This window comes from Coffea arabica, chromosome 3e (genome assembly GCF_036785885.1).
Source record: "Coffea arabica cultivar ET-39 chromosome 3e, Coffea Arabica ET-39 HiFi, whole genome shotgun sequence".
NCBI classification, from domain to species: Eukaryota; Viridiplantae; Streptophyta; class Magnoliopsida; order Gentianales; family Rubiaceae; genus Coffea; species Coffea arabica.
The window spans coordinates 1215269-1239766 of record NC_092315.1 but is presented as its reverse complement, the minus strand read 5'-3'; the positions used below and the strand labels follow the sequence as shown (position 1 = coordinate 1239766).

Here is a 24498-nt window from a genome sequence, read left to right as displayed (position 1 = left end):
TGATGGCAATGACACATTTGTGGCAGGGGATATAGCAACTATAAAGGTCAAAGTTCTAGGAAATTTTGAGAGTGGAAAGTACAAGTACCCCTTTAATCCTAACATCACAGTCAACGATAAGATGGGTAATAGCTCCTACATTTCTGGGGTTTCTTTACAGTTTGATGTTGATGTTAACAACTGGAGGATATCTTTCATCCCTATTATGGTTGGATTGTTCAATGTGCTGATCACCGAAGAAAATTTCAATGTCTTGGACTCTTCCCTTCATTTCCGAGTCACTCCAGGTTTGTTTTGCATCTTTTATTTCATTGTATGATAATCCAGTCACTGGATGCAGTGAGAATGTCCTCATTTGTAACGTTCAGTTGTTTTCCTTTTAGTGACGTTTATCACAGTTTAGGGAAACTTGTTTTTCTTGACAAGTTGCTATCTTACATGTGCAATCGTCCTGTCCTGGATGAACTTTCAATTGTACAATGAGGGCTAGCAGCGTTTTGACCATACGTACAATGTAATCATGACTCTCATTTGCTCTTCTGTTACTTTTCTTTCAACGATCATCTCGTATTATGAGATATGTTGGCTCTAGATCTAGAGAATCAACAATGTTTGTATAGCAGGATAAAACTGACTTTCTATATCTCAATCATGCTAGTACTTTTTAAGTACAAGAATGTAATTAATATCAGTTCTGCGGGCACATATTGTTTCAGTTTAACGCTGCCAGTTTTATCATCAATGAATTTGTACAATGATGACCGCTTACATACTGCTATGAATGTGAAGGAAAAATGTATTTAGCTGCTGGTATTGTCTTGTGGATGGATGGAGCAAACGAGTTTGTCGCTGGAACAAAAGCTACAATTTTGATACTCCCTAAAGATGCATTTGGGAATAATGTCTCTTCAATCAGTAAAGGATCAGAGTCCTATAGTTTTTGGTTGTCAGCAACTAGTCTGGATGGTTCTGCTGCAGACGTGCTTAACATTACTGACAAGGGGTGGAATCAGTTAGGATATCTCAGTATTGAATTTGTTGTGGCCTCATCTGGGAACCTCTTACTTCATGTTCGAGAGAAAAATCAAACGTTGACTGGCTCCCCATTGCCATTCAAGGTGAAAACAGGTGATTTCCTAAGCATTAACTTATGATGTGGTTTGCGAGTCCTGAAAAGGCAAATACGTACCTCTGCCTTTCCATCCTGCTCCTCCAACAACTGCATCTTATTTAACAATTCATCATTTGGATTCTCTGCCTGTGCTGTATTTGCCTGCAGAAGTTTATTGGTGATTTTTATCAGATGAGGAGAGGGGGGGGGGGGGCGGGGGGCGGTATGAAACTTAAGATTTAAAGGCCCATTGAGTGTGCATGTGAAATAGGGGTTAAAAGAGGTAGCGATTATTTATTTCAAACTTCATCATTTTATTAAGTAAATAATGGAATTAGCTAAATCTCCTGCCTGGTCAAATGCATCATTCACTGGTGTTGCAGTTATTCTCTAATCTCTTCCTTCCGTTTTGGGCGTGTAACTCTTCTAATATTAGATTATGGCATTGCATTCTGCCTTTCACATTACTCCAAGAGGCACTTGCTCTTCATATTTAAATGCATTGTTCTTGTGGAAGTCCATGTCACTGCTGTGTTTTCTTGGGTCCCAGCCACTCATCTAAATATACAAAGTACCAAAAACTTCGCATCTTAATAACAGTTGGATGGTACACCTTAAGACATTTGAACTAATGAAATGCTGCTGATTCTACTTTATATCGTCTCAAAGTTGTACTGCATCATGTGTAGATCTTTGCTTTGTTCTCTGTAGTTTATACCCCTTCTGAATGTTCTGTACAGGAACTTTAGATGTTGCTAATTGTTTAGTACGCTGGCGTATTGAAACAAAAGCCTTCCAACTGTTCTCAATGATGGAAGCTTTTATACACCAGCATGATTCTTATGGAAATCTTGTCCCTGGATCGTATGCATTTGATGTTGAAGTTGTGCAGAAGGGGACAAACTTATCTATGCCAGTGTCGGATCTGGTTTTCGAAGATGTTGGGCTGGGTATTCAGTCATTTTCTTTCAGTCTAGTTGAGCCTGGGAACTTCATGCTCATGATCTCTGATAAGCACAACACTCTCATCTCTAACGTGCCATATGACTTCAAAGTCTATGTAGGTATTGATCTAGACTCTTTGGCTTTTATTAAGTACCTTATGTTGTAGATACAAACATGGATATGAAATCTACTTTTCCAAATTGATTGAATGGGGCCTGATATTTTTCTGTTAGCTGGTGATATTTTTACACGTATGGCTGTGGAAGTTTGCCAGAGATTGCACATGCAGAAGTCAACTACTGCAACTAACAGTAGAAGGAAATCTGTAGAGATTCAAGGGTGTTTTCAAGATAGGATTAAAATAGTAAAAAGGAAACTTGAAATAGAACATGGAAATTGGCAGGTTATGTTTTCTGTGAAGGCACAAAAATGCTTGTGTCATTAAGATTATCTAAAAATTTCAAGAACCTTTTTGGAAATTACTTCATGATGTCAGCTGTTGGACTCCAAAGCCATTTTGCCGTAACATTTGCTCCCCCTTCCCTGGTTTTGCACAGACACACCCACACATACCCTCAACGTACCCAATATACTAGAGACTTGGAGGCTTGCTTGTTATAGACATCAAATGTATGTGTATATATGATCTCATACCTGCACTATGGAAAGGTTGTTATAAAAGCGCTTTCATTTAGTATCTTTACGTTTAGATGGACTCTTATATTTATGTAAAAGACGTGTTTTCTCTGTTTCTGCTAGGAAAAAGTTTTGTCATTATATTACCTCATCTTGTTTAAATAAGAGTAGCTAGCTTGTTCCGCTCTGAACCTGTAACTCCTATTCTTGTAACTTCTGAAACTGAGCAGGCTATTGTGATGGGACAAACAGCGTTGTCAATGGAACTGGTTTAAATCACTCTTTTGCTGGAGAAGTTTCAACTTTTTCTGTGTTCTTGAGAGATGCCTATTTATATCCTTCTCCAGCTGAATTAGATATGCTGCAAGTAAAAATTCTGCATGAATCCAGTTTAAAACAGTTACGACCAAGGATACGTCCAAAGAAAGCCGAAATGGGTATGAGAATGAGCATCTAGTTTATGCTTCAATATACACCATCTTGTTGTCACTTTGATAGATGAGCTTGACTGCTATAACAGGTACTTTTGCTGGAACACTTGACAAACTTACTCCTTCAACTGATGGTGCAAAAAATAAGGTAAAATTCAGGTTTTCATTTTAAAATTTTTTGCTATATGTACCACATTGAAGACAGTGATAATTGTTAGCTGTGGATGTAGTCTACCGAGAACACAAGGTTCAGCGCAAGTAACTTTGAGGTCGCTTTTGTACCTGAAAAGAGTGGGACGTATGAAATCTCTATCTTTTGTGGAAATGTTCCACTAAATGGTGGCAATCCCTTCAGAAAGGTAGTAAGTGCAGGTACATTGTAAAGTACTGTATATATTAATTTGGGGTGATTAAGTAATGTCTTAACCCCCTGAATGTGCAAACATAGTCTAAGCAATAGAAAATGCAAAAAGTATTTAGTGATTCATGCCTTGTAATGTATATCCAGTCAGTTTAGATTTTGGGAAGTTTGGCATTTACTACTTAATATGTAAAAGTACTCATTATAATTTGAAACAGAACTTTTAAATTCTTGCTTTATATAAATGTTGTTAACGTGGGTTTTTTCCCCCATATATTTCAGGTGAATATCTCTTACTGTGTTTCAGATGGCATTTTTTCTACCTTTTCTGCTTTGATGCATTTGATATTTAATTCAAAATGCGTGTGGCATACTGATTCATCTGTTCTCCAGGGAAGGTGAATCTATCCCTTTCAGGGGTTGTGGAGTTTGCTTCAAAAGTACCGAAGCTTGCAAAAAGTGAAGTAGTTATACAGCTCCTGGATTCATACTCCAATCCAGTTCTGTCAGAGCAGTCAAAATTGAAACTTGAGGTTGCTTCAGTCAATAGATCTGGCTTTTCGACAATGATGTTTGTTGACAACAAAGACGGAACTTATACTGGTAGTTTCTTGGCTAAGGACGTTGGCACCTATGAGATATGCGCTTCATTTGATGGACAGCATTTCACGCCATGTCCAATTGGCGTGAATGTTTATACAAGTATGTCTGTAGATGTTTGGTTTATATTTGGAAGAACACTTTCTTTGGTTTTAGTAATTACAGGTGACAACAATTACTGTCCTCATTCGAAATATCAATGTGGTGCTTGATATCTTTTGGTGCTGGTCATGATCTCATGGTGTCTTCCATCTCTAAAGGGCTTGTTGCATTCTTTTTGTATACTTCTATATTCTCCATCTAACTGATTTATTCTTTTTTTTTTTTTCAGGTGAATATTTTCCTAAAGTTTTAAATGATACAGTCCCTGTCTGGGAGGATGAGTCAACTGCAGTTGATGCTCTAGACAATGATTACTTTGCAGGTGGCAATGCTAGTATAAAAGAATATTCGAGGGTAAGCTGCGTAATTATGTTGGATGAAACCTCGTGTCCATAACATATCATGACCTGCATAAACTATAACGTTATGTTTGTGTGAGTGACTGTCCATCTTAATTTTGGGTTCTACCTTTTAAAATAAAAGAGAATACATGATTCCTATTTGTTCAACTAGCTTTTGGCCATTCACATTGTGATGTCGAGAAGTGTTTCACTCGCACAGAGTGAGCATATGTAAGACCACACCTTGGGTACTTGTTAAGGCAATTGAGCACTTTTCTGTTTGGAGGACTTACTGTTGTAAATGATACTTGTCACAGCCAGATCATGGTTCCCTTCTGCAGTATGGAGGTCTTTTCAGATACACACCTTACAAAGGATTTAATGGAAATGATTCTTTCGTGTATACCATCTGTGATGTAAATGGCAACGTAGCTTCTGGTTCTGTCAATATAGATATCCTTAGTATTCCACCTCAGTTTGTCTCCTTTCCAAGTCAATTGCACGGAACGGAGGATCTAATTAGTCCCAGATTTGGGTATGTTGCCTTTCTTTATAGTAGATTTAGCTTTGAAAAAATGAAGAACATATCTTAGAACTTTTAAACTACTGCTCTCAAAAGACATCAAAATTCTTGCCTGCTCTGTGTGCAGTGGTTTCTCTGGATTTGAGATTGCATACTCAGATTTGGATGAGAACATCACGGTTATTCTTAATGCACAGTATGGAACTGTCTTCCTGTCTCCAATGCTAATGCAATTTTGGCAGCCGCTCTGGGGTGAATTATCAGTAAAAATAGATCATCAGAAGGCCAAAGAGTTGATTTTGGCTGGTCGTGTGGATGTAATTAACTCTGCCCTTCAAGCAATCCGGTACTTTGGGTAAGACAGACACCTCACTTAATTTTCCTTCTCGAAATGCATGATGTGTCATGTAGGCCTTGTGGGAATGAATTTGTAGCAACATAAGTTCGTCTGTCTTTTATTAAGCCTCTGCAAAGCAGCAAACTTTCTTTTAAGCATCCATCAGAATTATCAAGTGAGAGTACTCTCTCTTTCTTCATCTCACCTTCTCCCCACAAAGTAAAAAGGGAAAAAAATGCACAGCATGACTCTTTGTGGTTAAACATCATTAAGTGTGCTGCATTAAGATGAGCTGTTTGTTACCTTGAAGCAGGGATGAGAACTTTTGCGGTGATGATGCAATCCAAGTCTCTACCATGAACAGAAATGGGAAGAACAGTGTTAAAGTTCCTGTATTTGTGGAACCTATTAATGACCATCCATTTATCAATGCCCCTGCATTTATTTTCCTTGAAGATTCGGGAGATGTACTTATTTTTGATAGAAAGAAAGACAAATTTGACTTCAGTATTGGGGATCCAGATCTTCCAAATTTCCCTGGTATGCAAGACAGTACAAACGCATTGAATTTAGTCGCTTCATAGACAGACTCTAGCATTTAAAAATAAAAAATTTTCAATATTGCAAAACTTGACAGTATAAGTAAGATCATTTACAAGACAGCTTATGCAGTATAGAAGTATACGCAACATGTAAGATCAAATTATGACAGCTAAGCTGATTTTGTGTATGAAATGATGCATATATGTGCAATGTCAAAACACATTTTTTCTGGCTTTCTTGGATAACAGCTTGCCAGCTCTAATAGACATTACCTCATTAACATCAAGTTTTATTTGTTGTTGGAATTGCACTAAAATGCTCGGTTCTTGCTAGTCTCTAATTTGTACCGTTAGTTACCTATAAAGTGCTGATTACTCTGGAAACGCAGAGGGCATTCGGTTTATATGGAAAATTCTGGAAAAACAAACTTGATCATCAGACGATGTAGAAGACTTACCTTTGAGAGTCCAAAAGCTTATCAGACAGGATATTGGTGCCTGATTTTCTACTTGGCTGATTTTCAGGTAACAGGTCTCACTTTTTAGTCATCATCTCTTTTGAAGTCAGTTCTGGAGTTCTATCTACAAGTCTTCCTGCTGAGCTTGTAGCCACGACTGAACTGAAGCTAAAGACAAGTTACCAGTGGCAGCCCCTTCTGACATTTGTTACCATCTCTAAACATTTTATGGTGAAAGCAAAAGGCATTAGAGTCCGAGGGACTATTAATGACTGCAACAGTATAATTGAACAATTGATGTATCATGTAAGCATCATTGGAAAACTAGGATTTTCTCATGCAGTTGGTATTCTATTTGGGATTAACTGACAACTTCTGCAGGGTGGCAAACATGGTGATGTTCTGACTGTGAGAGTAAATGATATGGGAAACTATGGGTGTTGCCCGAATTGCGAGCAAATGATGTCAATGCCATTATTTGCTGAGGCTACAATAAGTCTAATAAGAAGACCGCCAATGAGTTCGCTGTTAGCTCATGGTAAGCTCCAATCTCTTATTGCCTGCACAATTCGTTTGAAGTGTGCAATAACCTGCAGTAGCCAGATATTTAGCATTTGTAGAGATTTGTTACCGGAGTAAATAGTTGTTGAACTGCTATTGGCTCTGATGTGCGTGGCACTGCAGCCCTGGGATCAGCACTTGTGGTAGAGTTCATTATGCTCCTCTCTCTCAGCGGGCTGCTACTTTTTTTCACATGCAAATGTGCTTTCGTGCTCATCCGCGAAAAGAAAGAGGAATACGATCCAGCAGGACATTGAGCACTCCAAGCCTTCGGGTGAAGAAGCCGTAAGTAGCAACTATCTGTGCTTTTTGGCAATATCTTTTCAACAAATTCTAGTTGCCAAGAAGCCAGCCAGCCAGCATGAGATTTCATTATGTTATATGCCTCTGCCATTGATCTAGGATAAATGTAATTATTCATCATTTGCTTGTTCATGATCAGTATTCATTTTTTAGTGAAAGAGCTGAATAAAGAGATGTTAACCAGAGTTTTTCTTGATCGCCTTGCGGGCAGTCAAGTACTGGTAGGGACTTACATTTCACCGATTGCTGCTGTTCCGGTCTCTCGTTGTTCAGTGGCCAGCCTCTTCCTGAAGGGTGGCTAGCTACTCCTAATTACTATACCTTTGGCTTTTTCCTTCCATGTACAAGAAATAACATTCTGCTCTGGTAGATGAGCATTTTTTCCCATTATAAGCTTCGAATTGCAAAATAAGTTTCAGGTCAGGAAGTCCGAGTGGAACTGGAGATTCCAGCCAAGATAAGCAAGGTCCACAAACTCTGCATTCTAGTGTCCTGATGATGAGGTTTCAACACAAAGGGCCGAACAGATTTCATCCTGAAATGCCTGAGAGAAGTAGAAAGTAGAATTTAGTTGCAGTCCGTCCAAGGGTAGCAGGCAATGTTATACCAATGTTCGGGTTCCAAACTCAGAAGTCGCTGCTGGGACTTATAGTAATTGTACGCTTTTAGTAATTAATTATATTAGGGGAAAATTAATTTAATTTCAGGTGTATGACTTATGACTCATGACGCTGTAGGGAAAAAAAATTGTAAATTTGCCTTGTATTAACAAAAAAAAAAAAAAAAAAAAAAATCGATCAGAATGATCATGTAGTATTAATATATGGTAGTAACTAAAAAGGATTTACAGTACTCTTGTGACCAATCTCTGAGTTAAGGTTAGGTGGTGGTGTTATTAACGCTTTGCAGTAATGCACTAAAAGCGCTGGCTTGATACCTCAGCCTATCCACGACTTCTTGCGGAAAAACCACAGCTGAGCTGCCCGCCTCCAAACTCTCTCTCTCTCGGTCACATTTACACGCATGAATGCGTCTTCGAGTATTCCTAAAATAGTCGGAGGAAGCAGAGGAGTGATAGTATACGCTATTCCTAGAAGGTCATCCACCATGGCCACCGCCACGTCAGCTTTCCAGAAGCTTCTCACCGTCGGCACTAAAATCATCGCCGTCGGCCGCAACTACGCCGCTCACGCCAAGGAACTCGGCAACGCCGTCCCCAAGGTCTTTCAGTTCGTTTTCTGCACGTCATGATCTACAATTGTTGCATTTAACTTTTGTGTGACGATTTCTTCTTCCTCTTCTTCTTTTTAATTATAATTTTTGGGAAAAAGTAGGAGCCAGTGTTGTTTATGAAGCCGACGACGTCGTATTTGGAAGACGGAGGGAAGATTGAGGTGCCGCACAACTTGGAATCCCTCGATCACGAGGTGGAATTGGCGGTTGTCATCGGTCGAAAGGCTCGCGATGTTCCCGAGGCCTCTGCTATGGACTATGTCGGAGGTGCACTACAACTTTCTATTCAGCATCTTCTACTAATCCGCACTTTTTTTTTTTTTTTTGGGGAGTTCTTGTAACTTGATTCTTTGATAAAAACTTGATTTTTATGCTTTTGATTATTGGTTTCTCATTTACTTGCTTGATCTTGAATGTGATGCTGAGTGTAGCAGCTAGAAATTTTTGATGCAGCATTTTAATAATTGGGAAATGGAATCAGACCAAATTCAGTAGCAAGTTTTATTGAAGTTTATGCTCAGTCTTTTTTTTTGGTCGAGTAATAATGGTATGGATGACTTCTAATTGAACTTGTGAGATAGGTTGACTATTAATCATCCATGCGGGTTTCTGCTTGCCAAATTGTTCCGCTGGAACCATATCATGAATAAAACAGTACCCATCTCTCGTGTTTTTAGAGGTTTGAAAGACTAGAGGAATGGAAGTATGACTTCTGATGTGTACTCAATTGGGAGAAAGACACATACGAGTTATGGCAGATGGTTTCCACGGTTGATTGCCGTGTTTTCTGGTTAGCATTGCTTGTTTAGCTGCACTGTTTCTGGGTTTTTGACTAGGATAGATTAGTTGAGTATATGGTCTCGGGGTTTAATTGCTTGTTTATTGGATAGTACATTTGATTCCACTTGATTCGCAAGTCAATCAAGATTAGAACCCCAGCTTCTGCAGAGTAAACTATGTAGTTCAATGTTGTGCTTTAAGTGATCTAGCTGCACAGGGAGCGCTTATTTTCGCCCTTCTTCTTGAGCAGACCTCAACCTTCTCTCCTTTAAAGCGGTTAAAGAGAAAAGAAGGAAAAGAAGAAAATGGATTTTATTGAAATAAAGAGAAAGAGAGAAACGAATAGTATCGCTGGCTGCATGGGAAAGAAATTAGCATTGACATATTTGAAGGATCAGAAATGAATTGAATGTTGATGAGGCTGATTCTTATGTTTTCTCGAATTGCTATCCAGTAGTTGCACTTGTCTACTTGAAGAAGATATTTTATCCTTCATCTGCAGATATGCTGCAAGCTTTTGAATATTCCTATTCTCTGTTTACATCTTTTTGCTTTTTTTCAATTGATTATCTGAATTTTAGTTAGAAATGCCATCTTCTAGTCACTGATTCTGTTTTTGAATACTCTATCCTTTTATGTATATACGAAAAAGTACTAGATAATTTGTTTTTATGCTGTGTAAGATTTGTCAATTCGCTTCTTGAGGTAATCATTTCATCCACATACCCATCACTATATTTTGCCAACATTCTCTCTTGTCTAAAATACTAATTGCCATCAGTCACATGGTCAAGGTTATGCTCTTGCATTGGACATGACCGCTAGAGAGATCCAAGCTGCTGCAAAGGTGTGAATTCTTTTTTCAATGATTATTTGCTTCAGAGTTTTATTATGTTTTCTCATGATTCAGTTCTCTCCTCTTCTTGCGAGATGGTTTTATTTTTGCTTGGGTTTGACTAGTATTAGTTTTTCCTTTTTTTTTTCTTTTTATTTGGTAGTTATTGTTTATACCACATGCTGTTGGATTCCTTTGCATCTCTCTCTCTCTCTCTCACACACAAACACACACACACCCTCATCTACCCTAACAAAGCATAAAAGGAGAAAAAGTGCTGCTTGACTACAGTTTACATGTATATCCGTTACTGCAAAATGAGAAGAGCTGCTCATAGAGCTGAAGTGTGTATCTCTTGGATTACGTAACAGTTCTGGTGTTGAGAATCTATACATTGATTCACTAGAAATTTGAGTTCTATATTCTTTTGGGCTGACTTATTTTATCATGCCAGTCTGCAGGTCTTCCATGGACTGTTGCTAAGGGTCAAGACACCTTCACACCAATTAGCTCTGTTGTGAGTATTGACCAACACTATTACTGTATTAATTTTTTGTGAGATCACGTCTAGATTTACAATGAAATGTTATGCAGGAAAAGGAATTTTGCTTGGTTTTATGAACACGTGAATGAAGAGAATTCATTTACCCATCTAATCGTGTTTTCTTCCATGATATCCACTTTTATTTCTTTGTTCCATCAAGTAAACGAGCTATCTGTATTGAGCCATTTCAAACGCTTTATCAGTAAATGGTTTCAATGAATTTTCTACAGTTACCTTGCACAATGATTCCGGATCCTCATGATGTGGAATTGTGGTTAAAGGTACTGCTACCTGATCAAACTAGTTTGTGCCATATCTTATTGCTTTTGCTGCTTCTGCAAGTATATCATGAAGGTATATCCTAATCCTGCAGGTCGACGGTGACCTTCGGCAAAGGGGATCCACTCGAGATATGATTTTTAAGATTCCGTATTTGATTAGCCACATAAGTTCTATCATGACGCTTCTGGAAGGAGATGTTATTCTAACAGGTCTGAGGCGAAAATATACTCCTTTCACTGAAATGTCATTCACTATGTCATGAAAATTGTTTCCGCATGCAAATTTTAGATTGAATTTTCTGTCCCTTGTCCTAGTTGGTTTGCCTGTCTCCTATTTCCATGACTCTGCATAATTTGACACGCAATTTATTATTGCTCAAAGGATGTGAACTTAGAACAGCAGTAATACCTTTTGCAGGCACTCCTCAAGGCGTTGGTCCGGTTAAGGTTGGCCAAAAGATAGAAGCTGGGATAACTGGACTGTTGGACATACACTTCGATGTTGGAAGACGAAAGAGTGGAAATAGTTGAAGCTTAATCATATTAATGTTGCATTGCTGGGGTTTATTTTGTGTAACATTTCGCCATCATTAGATGTTCAATTTGGTTTTCCTGTTTTCATAGTGACAAAGAAAACACATTCCTTATAAAAATAAGATAGAATTGCTGAGAACAAGTTCTTGTTTAACCTCTTGTACACGATTGCAGATCGTACACCAAATAAACATGCTACTCACACTAGTTCTCTCCTCTTTAAACCAATTTCACTTAAAACCATTACTTTCATATCTCCGGCTTCTTCGATTTTTATCTTTACATGGAATGATGACTTCACAATGTGATAACGACAGTTAATCAAGTTGCATATAAAAATTAACCATAAGTTTCATCTTGACTAAGGGCATTGCAAATACAAATGCTATTACGTTCATAATTTCAATCGAAGTAGCTTTTTCATCAGAGCGTGAATCGTAACTCATACTGGTTTGTCCCGGCGGTGTTTCCAGCAATCTCATGAATGCTTCATAAACTTGAAATTCATCCAATAAAAAGGCGTGTTGCTTATTTGTCATTAGCAGTTACTACAAGGTTATCACACTTTCGCATCATTTCTACATATGAGCATAGGACTGTACAAGTCCTTGCATGGTGCTACAATCCTTCACCACATAAACAAGTTCCAGAAAGGCTGAATGCCATCCCCTGGTTCAGGGTTACAAACTGAAGTAGGGAACATTGTGGAAGGTAGAGTCCAAGAGACGCACTACACAAAATCAGTACCTCTGAATGAAGTCGTAGATGTGTTTGTTAATCTCATCAGGCCTTTCTTGGTTGATAAAGTGAGCTGCATCTTTCACTACAACAACATCCTCCAACAAAGGCACATCGTTCTTAAACCCACCCTTGTGTATATAATCTTGAACGCCTCGCATATAATAGGTCAGATCCAGTTCCCCAACGATGAACTTGGTTGGGACTTTTATTTTGGCCCCAGTCCAGGGCGTAGTGAGTTCCCAGTGTCTGCAATTTAGAGCAAAAGATAAGTAGAAAATTTAGAACTCAGCAGAAGTTTACTGTTGGAGTTTTCTGGATTTTAGTCATATTCCAGTTCAATAAAGCAGCAAGTAGTGGAGGAACCTGGTACTTGTGAGAGAATGTTTGACACTAAAAATTTATAAAAACGGCAAAAGAAAGAGCTATATATTCATTATGGGCATGAATGCATTTGAAGCTTCAAAATACTAGATTCTAATAGTGTTGGAAGTTGAACAGTTACTCACAGATTCAAAGCGCGATAGTAGTTTAAACCTCCAGTGAAGCCTGTCTTATCAAACTTACTTGCATAATAATCCACATCTTCCTCTGTCAACCATGATGGCAAGACAACAGGAGCATCAGGTGAATCACCAAAGCCTTTACCCTTTGGCCAAAACAGTGGACCAGGAGTGCGGTAGGCAAGCATCTTCTTCAAAAAATTCTTGCAACCCATCTGAGCAAGTTCGGCCTCTATGTCACCTGGTTCCTGAAGCACAAGTAGGCAATGCAATCCAGTAAGCTTATGTTTCTGATTAGTCAGGTTATGAAGAAACTGACCGGTTACGTTCTATAAGGTTAACCCCAAGCATCCTATCCTAAATAACAGGGATTTGAACACTTCAAGCTTTCATTAAGCTTGGCAAATTTTATCTATCACAAGGAAGCCAAAATACAGAGAGCTTACATTTTTCTGCTTTCGTTTTTATCTACATTGATCGACAATGCTCTCTTGGAAATAGATACTAGTACAATTTTGCACCAGCAACTAAGTTTTGAATTTCTTGGAAACCAATTCCCATTTGCCTTCTACTGATGCCAGACTTTAGCAGTCCAGAAAAATCCAAAGCTCCTTCCAGTGAAAACATTTGTCAAGAAATAAACAGAACCAAGGACAACATACTCCTCTTCGATCCATATTTCATCAAGGAGATTTCAAGTTTAATACTAAAGTACAAAATACAACAAAAGGTCCTAACTTGAACTTTTTTCTCCCAATTATTGCCCCTAGCCAAAAATCTAGAAACTGGGGGTGGACACTCTCGCTAAATTTTAGACTTAGAATCTGATTTTTCAGTGATAGACGTCAAAATTAACTATGTTGGAGATCTTGATCCTACACAATAATTCAAGAGGAAGAAAGCCCTATATCTCAAAACCGTAAAGGGGGGGGGGGGGGGGACCATAAAAATCTCGATTTTTGACGAGAAAAGCAAGTTAAACAAGATTCCGGTAGATTAGAAGCATGAGATACATCAATACTACAAGCCCAGATAAAAAATAATTCATTAGAAAATATAGGTGACAGCAGTAAAACTGAAACCTGGAATCTGCAAATGTAGTAATCATCCCCACCATAAGCCCTCAACAGCTCAACCGGCTTCGCCAATGGATTTCTGGGACTAAAAGCAACGCTCATGTTGACCAAGGCCTTGACTTTATCAGGCCTAAACATGCACAAATACCAAGCAACCATGGCACCCCAGTCATGCCCCACCACAAACACCTTCTCCTCATCAGGTGCAATCGCGTGAAGGAGTGCTACCAGGTCTCCAACTACATGCAGACAAGTGAACTTGGAGCTATCATTGACGGGTGCACCAGCGGTGTCGCCGTAGCCACGGAGGTCAGGCGCCACTGCCCGGTAGCCGTGAGCAGCCAGGAAGAGGATCTGGTGGCGCCATGAGTACCAGATCTCCGGGAAACCATGAAGAAACAGGACCAGTGGGCCTTGACCAAGCTCTGCTATGTGAATGCTTAGGCCGCTCACATTCACATTCTTGTGCTCAATCTTATCCATCTTCTTGCTTGTGACTGAGTATTCTTCTGTTGCTCGGTCAGTATTTTATTTTCAGTCCGAGTCGGAGGTGCAGAAAAAAAGGTTGGACCTGAACACTTTATAAATGGAAGAGAAGACGAGATTGTTTGGTCCATAATCCATACAAGTTGGAAGGTTCCGTTCCTGTCTTAGGCTCTTAGCCGGTCTTGGGGTACAGGAGGCGTATAAATATATACATATATTTATATATGTATATATATATTACGGCCAAAGCTAATTGGCTGCACGATCACTTGGCTCACCAAGCTTATATATAGCCGTACGGTACAAAGGAGAGCCCAACACTTGATGGCCAAGTTCATATTTGCTTTTGATTTGTTGAGCACATCATGAAATATGAAAAAAAAAAAAAGGGATAATTTCAGAAACCTCCCTTGAGGTTTTTGACAATTTCCCTCGGCTCCCTGAGATTTCAATAATTACATAGACCTCCCTTGATCTAATCAAATGATTAAAATGTCCTCCACTTAATAGTTAATTCATAAAGGGACATTAAAATCGAAAAATACTCCTTATTATTCTACTTGTCATTTCCTAATCTCAAAAAAACTATCTCCATTAATTTCTAATTTTCATCTGTTCCTCCCTCCCTACCTCCCCCTTCATATTCTTCTCTCTTTTTCTCCTACGATCGCTTCTCACTCTTACCAAATATCACGCTCCATTATTATCAACCATACCACTATCAATTTTTTACCATCTCTAAAATTTATCTGTATTTTTTGTTTTTCTGCCTCTTTATTACTATAAAAATTTTAGACCCTTTCTTTTTTTTTTTTTCCAATAGTTTTACTCTTTACAAATGTTAGCCAATTGAAATTACCAAATTAACAAGGTACAAACTGTGGATTTATTGTCAAACTAGGAAAAGATGAAAAAGGTGACAGTGATATAGAGAAAAATATGAAATTATGGTTCTCTCTTTTATTTATTTATTGATTGTGATTTTACTATAAAGGTAGAATTTTGTCTCTATTTCTAAAAGTGCTAGAACAATAATGAATTATGTTCTTAAGGACTTGAGGGCATTTCTTAGTTAGATTAATCTTTTATACATTGGATTTAAATTTAAAATATAAATTTTACTCATGTGTCTGTATCCAACCGTGATAGTGCATACACTGTCAGTATATATAAAATTTACTCTTCTTTGTTTAGTATTGGTAGTGGTGGTAGTGAGTTGCATTAAACAAAAATTAGTAAGCAATGAATTTTAAGATGAGTTGGAGTCGCTGGACTTTGTTTATTTTAGTAAGTATGACACGTAGAAAAAATTAAAGATTAAAACCTTATTTTGTTTTGTCTTGTTCTCTGAAGAAGTGTATTTTAGGATATTTGAGAAATATTATAATCTATTGGGTTTATATTGTTACATAAATCTTAAAAGCGAAGGAGGTAAGTGTAATTTTTAAAACTTGAGGGGAGCTTTCTGTAATTGCTGGAAACCTCAAAGGAGGTTTTTGAAATTATGAAAAAAAAATGCAGATGTAACTGCTAAACCACCCATATTGCCTTGCCTTGTTGAGTATTCTGCATTTTCTGGTGTACACTTGAATTTGCACATGTGGGAATTGCTCACCCGCTTTCTGTTTCCACGATTCATAGCCCTTAAAAGAGATACAAAAATTAAAACTTTGATGCTTCTAGTGTGTCACGGACATAAAAAAAAAAAAAAAAAAAGGATATGATACATTGGACAATTGGTAGAGTGAAGAAATGAACATCCATTACACAATCGTTCTAGAGAGTGTGCATATTCAGAGGGGAACGGGAAAATGTAAAGGCATGATATAATACAATTATTAATTTCAGCACATCTCAAATTTCTTCCATAGGCCGGCCACCTTGAAGACTATGCCCAAATGAACATCCACAACAACACACTTTCAGGAAAAAAAAAACCACAAACTATAAGGGAAATAGCAAACAAGACAGACATTTAGGACAAGGATATTTACAGCAGAGAACATCTCGGGGAAGAAAACTTCTGGATGAATTGATGAATGTATTTGTTAATCTCATCAGGTTTCTCTTCATGCAAAAAATGGCCAACCCCTTTCATCACCACTACTTCATCCAAGAATGGTACATCTTTTTTAAGCCCTCCCTTGTGGAGATAATCCTTGGTGCCCGGTGCATTATAGGTCAGATCCAGGTCCCCAACAACAAACTTGACTGGCACTTTAACCTGAGCCCCTGTCCATGGTGCAGTCAGTTCCCAATTTCTGCACCAAAGCGGAGCACAAAACAACAAACATATCCATCAAAACTTGTTGCCCTTTTAAGTATTCTGTGCTCAAGAAATATAACTATGGTTATCAACAGGATTCTCTAGGCTTACATGTCTAGTGCTCTGTAATAATTCAGACCTCCAGTAAAGCCACTCTGCGCATACTGGTTAACATAGTAAGCAACATCTTCTTCAGATAACCAAGAGGGCAAAGTTGTAGGGGCATCAGGTGAATCTCCGAAAAGTATTCCCTTTGGCAGAAAAAGTGGACCAGGAGCACGGTAAGAAAGAAAGTTCTCCAGAACTCTCTTGGTTCCAACTTTGGCAAACTCCTCTTCTATTTCTCCAGGTTCCTGAAAAGAACCAAATGACCTGTCAATCAGATACCAAGCCAACAAATAGGTATATATACCCAATAGTATAACTCTCTGTGCACACAGTACTGCGGCCATAAATCTTTAGTTGTGTCCGTTTTGTTGTTTTATCTTACAGATTGTATATAGTCATTGAAGATCTTAATTACAAGTTAATCCAACTACCTTGTTATAACAGAAGACATAGAAACGGTGGAGCACCTACTCTTTCATTGCAGAAATGCTAAGGAAGTATGGAAGCTATCACCAGTGACATGGGATGGAATTGAAGACCAAAGAGGGAACTTGAACAGATGGTGGAATGTTCTAACAGATGCCAGAAGTAGACCTGAAGGAATGGAACATATAGCATTGACTGTTAACATTCTTTGGCAGATTTGGAAGGCAAGAAATGAGAGTTTTCCAGGAAAGCAGAAGACCGCTAATCAAGATAATCCAGGAAGCTCAAATGGAGTGGCTAGAATTTCAGGAAGCAAATGCGAAAGAGAACACGATGAGCATGCCAGAAACAAAAGCAGCTGAGACAATACAGGATGATTGCAGAGACAGCGAGAACCAAATTCACATCAGTTTTGCTGTCAAAACTCAAGGATAAGACAGTCAAATGGGAGTTGGCATACTTGCAGTTGATAGCTCAGTGGGCGCTTAAGGAGTTCAGTGGAGGGAACAGCCTGATGGATAATGCTGTGGCTCTTAAACTTGCCATGATCAAAGCAAGGGAATAGCAGTGGAGGAGGATTGAAGTTGACATCCCACAGAGACAACTGATGAAGATGATAGAAACCAACCAGACTGGAGATATGAGACTGCTTTCCCATCTAGAGGATATTCAGGATCTAAGCTATATGTTTGTGAGATGCTCATTTGTTCTAGCCAGGAATGATATTAGTGTTAGAACAACTAACCTTTGTGATCATGCATTAAGCATGCCTTTTGATGAGAAGTGGTTACTTCCTCAGTGCTTTTAGGCACTTGTATAGCTCTAATGGAGCCTTTGCTCACTACGTGTATAGTTCATACACAAATCTAATAAAATCATCTATCGTTTCTGGGGAAACAAAATAACAATACGGAATGAAGAGGGTTTTTAACTCAAATCTAAAATCAGCTCAGATAATGAACGATACTCACATCACTTATCTGTCTGTGAATCAGGAAGATCACATGAAGAAAATTTTGGATCTCAAATGATAGATGGTATCTAATAAAGAAACAATTTAGCAACCAAATCAGTGTAGAGACATTGTAAAACGTGCATCTGCATCTCTATATTCTACAGCTAAGAATTTTGAACTCGAAAGAAGTATTCCTATATTCATGAAAAAAAAAAATTTAATCTTACACACCTGGAACCTACAAACGTAGTAGTCAGGACCACAAACAGCACGCAAGGTCTCAAGGGGCTTCCTTTTAGGATTTCTTGGACTGAAACTGACGCTCATGTTGAACAAAGCTTTAACTTTATCAGGTCTATACAAACACAAAGCCCAAGCCATGACTGCACCCCAATCATGCCCCACCAAGAACACCTTATCTTCATCTGGTGCAACAATTTTCAGGAGCTCAATGATATCTCCCACGACATGGAGGGTGGTGAACTTGCCGGGGTCATCAATAGGTGCGCCAGTTGTGCCACCAAAGCCACGGAGGTCCGGCGCCACAGCCCTGTGGCCGTGGGATGCCATGAAAGACATTTGATGGCGCCAGGTGTACCAGCATTCAGGAAAGCCATGAAGGAAGAGAACTACTGGGCCTTGGCCTATTTCTGCTACGTGCATGTTTATCCCATTTACTTCTACGTTTTTGTGCTCTATCTTTTCCATCTCTTTTCTTTCTGCTCCTTACACAGAATTATGGAGGGGTTAGGATTTTGGGCACTTTCTTGATTATATTTGCCGCAGAAGAAGAAGGGGATTGAGGGAGATTCCTGCACTCTTTTGTTAAGACTATGAAAGAGGCAATGCGGGAGCTCTTTATACTTATCACACTCCTTTACGTCCTGCACTCTTTTATATTTATCCAGATGCTGCAGACGCTACTCGGGTCGAATTCGGATAAGTCGGTGCTCAATGGAACAAAAAGGGGTAATGCACCTTAGATATCTTGATTTGATGAACATGATAGACTTATCCTTTTGTTTCCAAAAAAAATCTAGTCATACTGGCTGTGTCCATAAAAGGTACTATGTACTCCTCTTTTGTATTTGGATCAATTGAACACGTTTTCTTGTTTCATGAATTCTTACGTGTTGGATTGTAGTTGCACAAGTTAAAAATGTAGTTCTGTAAAACGCAGTGGTATTTATTATAGCTTGTTAAATGCTTCTATGAAGGTTGCATTAATTTAGGTTTACTCGTGTAACTCACATTCTACGATTAGTAAAACTTTGATGTTCCATGCCAGTTCCCACATATCGCTTTGACTTGGTTTTCCGAGGAGGAAGACCCAATAATACTATGAAATCACGAACAAATTTTAGCTTTGTAAAAGGAATTGGAAGTGGTTGACGAAGGGGTTAAGTCTCTTATACTTGGATTGAGAGATGGGTAATGGATTTCTTGATTTTGATGAAAAGAATGCTCTGGCATGCGCAAGAAAAGGAAAAGACGAGAAAAGGACTCGACTTTTCTTTTCTACAATGGTGGGCCGCGTCTTGAAGCTGGCGTTTGGTGGGGCAAAGCCGAATGCTTTCACTTTCCAGTTTCCACCCTACGTTTATTATTCCAAGGACTGAAAGCGGGGGAGAATTGAGAATTCCATTTGCGACATCACTGATTTAGTGATTTGAAATTTGATGTGTCGAATTGGTTGAGCAGGTTGTACAACATTTTAATGCACAGACATGTGGTTAATGACTTCATTAGCCTTTTCAATCAGTTTCACAATTACATTTTTGCCCTTCTGGATACTCTATGCTGTTTGTGCCTTTGTCTATCCTTTTTACGACAAAGCCAATCCATCGTATGCTAGAAAGGAGTAGCCTCTATCTATTCGAATTCTGCTCATTAGTGGGTTTCGGAACGAAGTAATGGAATAAACTCCATAGTTGGTGTTTGGTTCACTGGTATGGGAATTGAAATTTTAGAATGATTTCTAAAAATTTGGCATCCCTCCATTCCTTAGTAAAAGGGTGGGTTTTGTCCAAAACCCAAGTGTAATTCCAAAATCTTATAATTACATAATATTTAGTATAATTAATATTTATATGATATTATATATATTATATATTTATATTTATATTTATATTATAATATATACATATATATAATATATTATTATTATAATATTTATTATAATATTAGTATATTATATAAATATATATTATAATTATTTAGTTAAATATAATTATATTTATATAATATATATTATAAATTTATTAATACTATATAATAATATATTTATAATATATATGTATATTTATAAATGTATATTATATGTGTATATAATTATAATATATACATGTATATAATATTAATAAATTATATAATTATATTTATATTTATTATTTTAAATATAATAATAACTATATCTAATATTAATATGCATTATATTTATATAAAATATTAGTACAATTAATATTTATATATTATATATTATATATTTATATTATAAAATTTGTATAATTATAATTAATTATATATAATATTTAATTTAATTAGTTACAAACTTATAATAATGATACTATTATATTATATAATTATATATTATAATTATTTAGTTAAATATAATTATACCTATATAATATATATTATAAATTTATTAATATTATATAATAATATATTTATAAATGTATATTATATGTGCATTTAAGTATAATATATACATGTATGTAATATTAATAAGTTATATAATATTAATTATAATTATTATTTTAAATATAATAATATATAATAATAACTATATTTAATATGTAATATATATTATATTTATATAAAATATTTGTATAATTAATATTTGTATATATTATATAATTATAATTATATATTTATATTATAACATTTGTATATTTATATTTAATTATATATATAATATTTTATTTAATTAGTTACAAACTTATAATAATAATATTATTAGTTATATGTATTATATAATGTATACTAATTTATGTAATATAAATAATATTATCAATTATACTAATAATTATACATGTTTACTAATAGAAATTATTAATTAGTTAGACTAAATTTAATAATACATTTATACTAATATATTTAATTAGTGAAAATTTCTTATATCCCATTTACAAATAGCCAATAACTATCATTTACGATGTGGTTTATAATATATTTATTATATTGCATTCCGAAAGAGTCGACGAACTAAACATCAACTATAGTAATGATACACATTCCAGGTACTTGAACCAAACAAATGTATTGGAATGAATGACCTCATTCCAAACCCAGGATATCCGATTCCGATGTGCGAACCAAACGCCACCTAAGTCTTTCTCTGTTGGTTGTTCCTCTTCATAAATTGAAATGCTCTCATTTTGGTACATTTAAAGTTTTTATTTATGGAGACATCTAGGTATTTATAGAATATGAAATTATTTTACAATCGTTTTTGCATCGAATACAACTCATATAAGTTTATGTGTTGTTGTAATTACTTAAATGATATTATAGACACATTTAATTGAAGTGTGATTTTTATTGTGCAATTAACATAAAGACATATTAACACGTTGTGCAATTAATACGTTGCTATAACTGGTCATTGGAGGATATTCCTTTATCTAAAACACCTTATGTCTACTCTTGGACGATTTTCAACTAATATCTGTAGGGATCTTTTGATAATGGTAAAATTGTAAAAGTATTGATAAAACAAAGTGTATATGTGTATGCTGCAATTAAAATATATTATTATTAGTTTTGTCATATTTGATAACTAATATTTTTTTAGAATATACTATTATTTATTCAATAAAAAATCTTTTTAATCACAAGCACCAAATACCCACATGATGCGCGGCACTGCCCCAGTATTATTTGAAAAAATATAGCAATCCAAACACACATGGCCGGTTTTCATATTTGTGGGTAGTTCAAAACTGTCTTCGTGTTTTTCCATCAAGGACATAGTGCTTGTGATTCAAGTTGCATGGACTGGACCCAAGCATAGTGTAATTCGCAGTCTAAGTAAGCCCAGTCATATATATGTCTGAACTTAAATTCTTCCGGCAGAAGCCCACACGAAATCTCGTGCCCAACATGGTAAAAAAAAAAATCCCTTTTCTTTTAGTATTTCTTTTCTGTTTCGGCAAAAAAAGAAAAAAAAAATTCGATAACATAACAAAGGATTAAAGATCTGTTCACTCGGAGTTTCCGACATTGACTGGTATTCGCTCGTGAGAAGGCTGACACATCCCACGTTACATTCCCTTTCATAACTCACAGTTTTTTGTATGAGTGTTTCGATAAATGGACTCTGCGAAGACACTTCAAAAGCCGGCAACTTTTGAAGTGCTCCGCAGCACTTAACTACTAAACCCCCCAAACCCCCCCAAGCGATGTGGGAACTGAACCCCACATCCCACGTTACATTCGAATGCTCCAAAACTTGAAATCTAAGCAGAGCTCCGACAGCAACAGGGAACAGCCGCCTCATAAACTGCATGCTTTGTGGAACCATCACATTCACATTCACATTCATGGCAAATATGTGCCTGCAAAATCACAATCATAATGCAGCAGCCAAGCCACCGTTTGGTTGTTTGGAGACAAATGCCAAAGCTCTCCTATTTAGGTCCTTTGCCTAGTTCTTCTACTACCATTTGCCAAGTTGCCTATTTATTTGCCCTCCATCAATACAAAGAGAGAGAGAGAGAGAGAGAGAGAGAGAGTGAGATGAACAAAAATTTCTATGGTCAGCTAAGTCAATTGATCGGATCTTATCTAAATTTAATCCAAATCCAATATATTTAGGTAGAGTTTAGGTTTAATTTCTCAAATTCAAACTCTTTCCAAAAATAGACCCTTAAGAGAGTTGTTAGTTTGGGTATGATATGATTTTCTTTAGTACATATCCAAATTCAGATCCAAACCAGATCCCACTCAAACCTCTATGTGTGTGTGTGTATATATATATAAGTAAATTTATAAAATGATACAATATTCTATAGCTATTGGATCAAATATAATAAGATTTCGTAACTGATTAAATAACAGTCACTTTTTTAACCTAAGAAAACATCACCTGGTCTAATATTTATGTTATTGAAATACATATTTTAAGAATATTTTTACTTTAGTTCTTTACTGAATGTTCAAAAAAATATTCACAGACATCCATTGAATTCCAAACTCATGAGTGTCTGGATCTAATTTTACTTTTTAAACCCACAAAAGTCTCGAGTCTTAAATTAATGTGAGTCTAACTCAATTTAATCCAACTCAAACCCTACATTGACATGTCTAGACATGCTCACGGCCCAGCGTCAGCTTTGGGTTGGACTGATTTAATTTGGAGCTTTCCTTTCCGGTTTGAAACAGTAGATCAAGCGTTCCACCTGCACCCAATTGCCTGCCACTACATTTTTCTGTCCACAATATAATAAATACTACTCCTTCCGTCCCTCTTTGATAGTCCTGTATTCCTTTTTCATCTGTCCTAAATTGTAATTCACTTTCCAATTGAAGAATGTAGTTGTATTTTAATTTTCCTAAAATACATTTATTCAATATAAGTAGTTGTTACTATAAACCTACCCCATTTAATGAGAGTTGATTCTTTTTTCACCATCAATTCAAGTTTCCATAAAGTTGTACCATATTTAATGTGAGGGTATTTTAGGGAAATAGCAATCTAAATTTACTTTTCCAACAAAGTTAACTACTTTTTCTTAAATTGTGTGAAAAAAGAAACAGGACTATTAAAGTGGGACGGATGGAGTAGTATGCAATTTGATTTACATCAATCACGGAGCACTATTAATCTCCTGATCTTTTTCTCTTCTTCTTATTGTACCCTTTTAATTATGGAGTTGGTACAATGCAATAGTTGATTTGGGATTTACAGTTCCAAAAAAGAGAATGAAAAGGGGAGTAATCACAGAGTTAAGGGTCCGTTTGGCACAGTATTGGTCCATTATCCAATGATGGCTGACCAAACAAGAAAGAAAGTTCTTTCTCCAAAAGCCGTTGCTTAAACTTTAAACCCCTTTAACGAACTTACCTAACTAACATTCACAATCATCTATCCATATGGCGCATTAATCTGATACTGATGCATCATCAGCCTCGGCTTTTGGTGCTTTAGCTGTTGGATAAATAATTACAACGTTAGTTGAATAGGATACTTGCCCAAAAAGCAGCCATGTCCAACTACACATTGCACAAATTTGCTTAAAAAGTCAGTAATCTGATCCGAAAGTTTATAACATAAACTGCAATTTGACCCCACCATAGCCAACGGTTACCTAGAATTTCAGCCAGTCAAGAAGCATTCGATACAAATAAGTTCATGAAATAACAGACAAAAGAACAATTAGAATGCAGCTATTGGCTGGCCCAACAGGAACAGATCTGAGTCCTCGGAACAAAGAACATCGCTGCACATTCACTCACATGTAACAAATCTAGTGGGAGGCAAA

At 36.7% G+C, this 24498-nt stretch overlaps 4 protein-coding genes across 9 annotated transcripts; 2 read left to right on the top strand and 2 right to left on the bottom strand.

Annotated features, from left to right (window-relative positions):
* The first annotated feature begins 793 nt into the window (after positions 1–793).
* Positions 794–8103, top strand: LOC113737878 (protein GAMETE EXPRESSED 2-like). 6 transcript variants are annotated; one of them, XM_027265020.2, is made up of 13 exons: positions 794–1128; positions 1852–2175; positions 2923–3129; positions 3213–3271; positions 3354–3495; positions 3878–4186; positions 4416–4540; positions 4845–5062; positions 5178–5405; positions 5701–5927; positions 6455–6693; positions 6769–6925; positions 7072–7436. In XM_027265020.2, exons 1-13 carry the CDS (start codon positions 795–797, stop codon positions 7203–7205), a joined length of 2703 nt encoding a protein of 900 aa, XP_027120821.2. In that variant the 5' UTR covers position 794; the 3' UTR covers positions 7206–7436. The 6 variants fall into 6 exon arrangements, 5 of the variants coding, with proteins under 5 accessions (XP_027120821.2, XP_071940280.1, XP_071940279.1 ...); XR_011842361.1 differs by lacking the exon at positions 794–1128 and adding an exon at positions 7463–7511 and having other exon boundaries at positions 1728–2175; positions 5698–5927; positions 7072–7357; XM_072084179.1 differs by lacking the exon at positions 794–1128 and adding an exon at positions 7671–8103 and having other exon boundaries at positions 1728–2175; positions 5698–5927; positions 7072–7233.
* Positions 8104–8137: 34 nt separating this feature from the next.
* Positions 8138–11710, top strand: LOC113738084 (oxaloacetate tautomerase FAHD1, mitochondrial). Its single transcript, XM_027265261.2, has 7 exons — positions 8138–8472; positions 8586–8751; positions 10059–10111; positions 10554–10616; positions 10874–10924; positions 11017–11134; positions 11343–11710. The coding sequence occupies exons 1-7, from the start codon at positions 8275–8277 to the stop codon at positions 11453–11455; spliced, it is 762 nt and encodes a 253-aa protein (XP_027121062.1). The 5' UTR covers positions 8138–8274; the 3' UTR covers positions 11456–11710.
* A 251-nt stretch (positions 11711–11961) lies between these two features.
* LOC113738083 (epoxide hydrolase 2-like) lies at positions 11962–14445 on the bottom strand. Its single transcript, XM_027265260.2, has 3 exons — positions 13782–14445; positions 12706–12947; positions 11962–12445 (listed from the first exon to the last, which is right to left on the bottom strand). Exons 1-3 carry the CDS (start codon positions 14256–14258, stop codon positions 12199–12201), a joined length of 966 nt encoding a protein of 321 aa, XP_027121061.1. The 5' UTR covers positions 14259–14445; the 3' UTR covers positions 11962–12198.
* A 1556-nt stretch (positions 14446–16001) lies between these two features.
* LOC113737080 (epoxide hydrolase 1) lies at positions 16002–19019 on the bottom strand. Its single transcript, XM_027264329.2, has 3 exons — positions 18248–19019; positions 16639–16880; positions 16002–16522 (listed from the first exon to the last, which is right to left on the bottom strand). The coding sequence occupies exons 1-3, from the start codon at positions 18722–18724 to the stop codon at positions 16252–16254; spliced, it is 990 nt and encodes a 329-aa protein (XP_027120130.2). The 5' UTR covers positions 18725–19019; the 3' UTR covers positions 16002–16251.
* Positions 19020–24498: the final 5479 nt, after the last annotated feature.

Bases quoted from the DNA above. Each gene is read 5' to 3' on its own strand.
- LOC113737080 (XM_027264329.2), bottom strand. From the start codon at position 18,724: ATGGAAAAGATAGAGCACAAAAACGTAGAAGTAAATGGGATAAACATG. The intron at 16,881-18,247 runs GTGTGTAAGATT...GGTTCTTTTCAG, and splicing joins ACTACGTTTGTAGGTTCCAG to GAACCTGGAGAAATAGAAGA. The intron at 16,523-16,638 runs GTAAGCCTAGAG...GCTTTGGTGCAG, and splicing joins TATTACAGAGCACTAGACAT to AAATTGGGAACTGACTGCAC.
- LOC113738084 (XM_027265261.2), top strand. From the start codon at position 8,275: ATGAATGCGTCTTCGAGTATTCCTAAAATAGTCGGAGGAAGCAGAGGA. The intron at 8,473-8,585 runs GTCTTTCAGTTC...GGGAAAAAGTAG, and splicing joins TCGGCAACGCCGTCCCCAAG to GAGCCAGTGTTGTTTATGAA. The intron at 8,752-10,058 runs GTGCACTACAAC...CACATGGTCAAG, and splicing joins TGCTATGGACTATGTCGGAG to GTTATGCTCTTGCATTGGAC.
- LOC113738083 (XM_027265260.2), bottom strand. From the start codon at position 14,258: ATGGATAAGATTGAGCACAAGAATGTGAATGTGAGCGGCCTAAGCATT. The intron at 12,948-13,781 runs GTTTCAGTTTTA...CTTGTGCTTCAG, and splicing joins ACTACATTTGCAGATTCCAG to GAACCAGGTGACATAGAGGC. The intron at 12,446-12,705 runs GTGAGTAACTGT...TCTAAATTGCAG, and splicing joins TACTATCGCGCTTTGAATCT to ACACTGGGAACTCACTACGC.
- LOC113737878 (XM_027265020.2), top strand. From the start codon at position 795: ATGTATTTAGCTGCTGGTATTGTCTTGTGGATGGATGGAGCAAACGAG. The intron at 5,063-5,177 runs GTATGTTGCCTT...CTCTGTGTGCAG, and splicing joins CTAATTAGTCCCAGATTTGG to TGGTTTCTCTGGATTTGAGA. The intron at 6,926-7,071 runs GTAAGCTCCAAT...GTGGCACTGCAG, and splicing joins GAGTTCGCTGTTAGCTCATG to CCCTGGGATCAGCACTTGTG.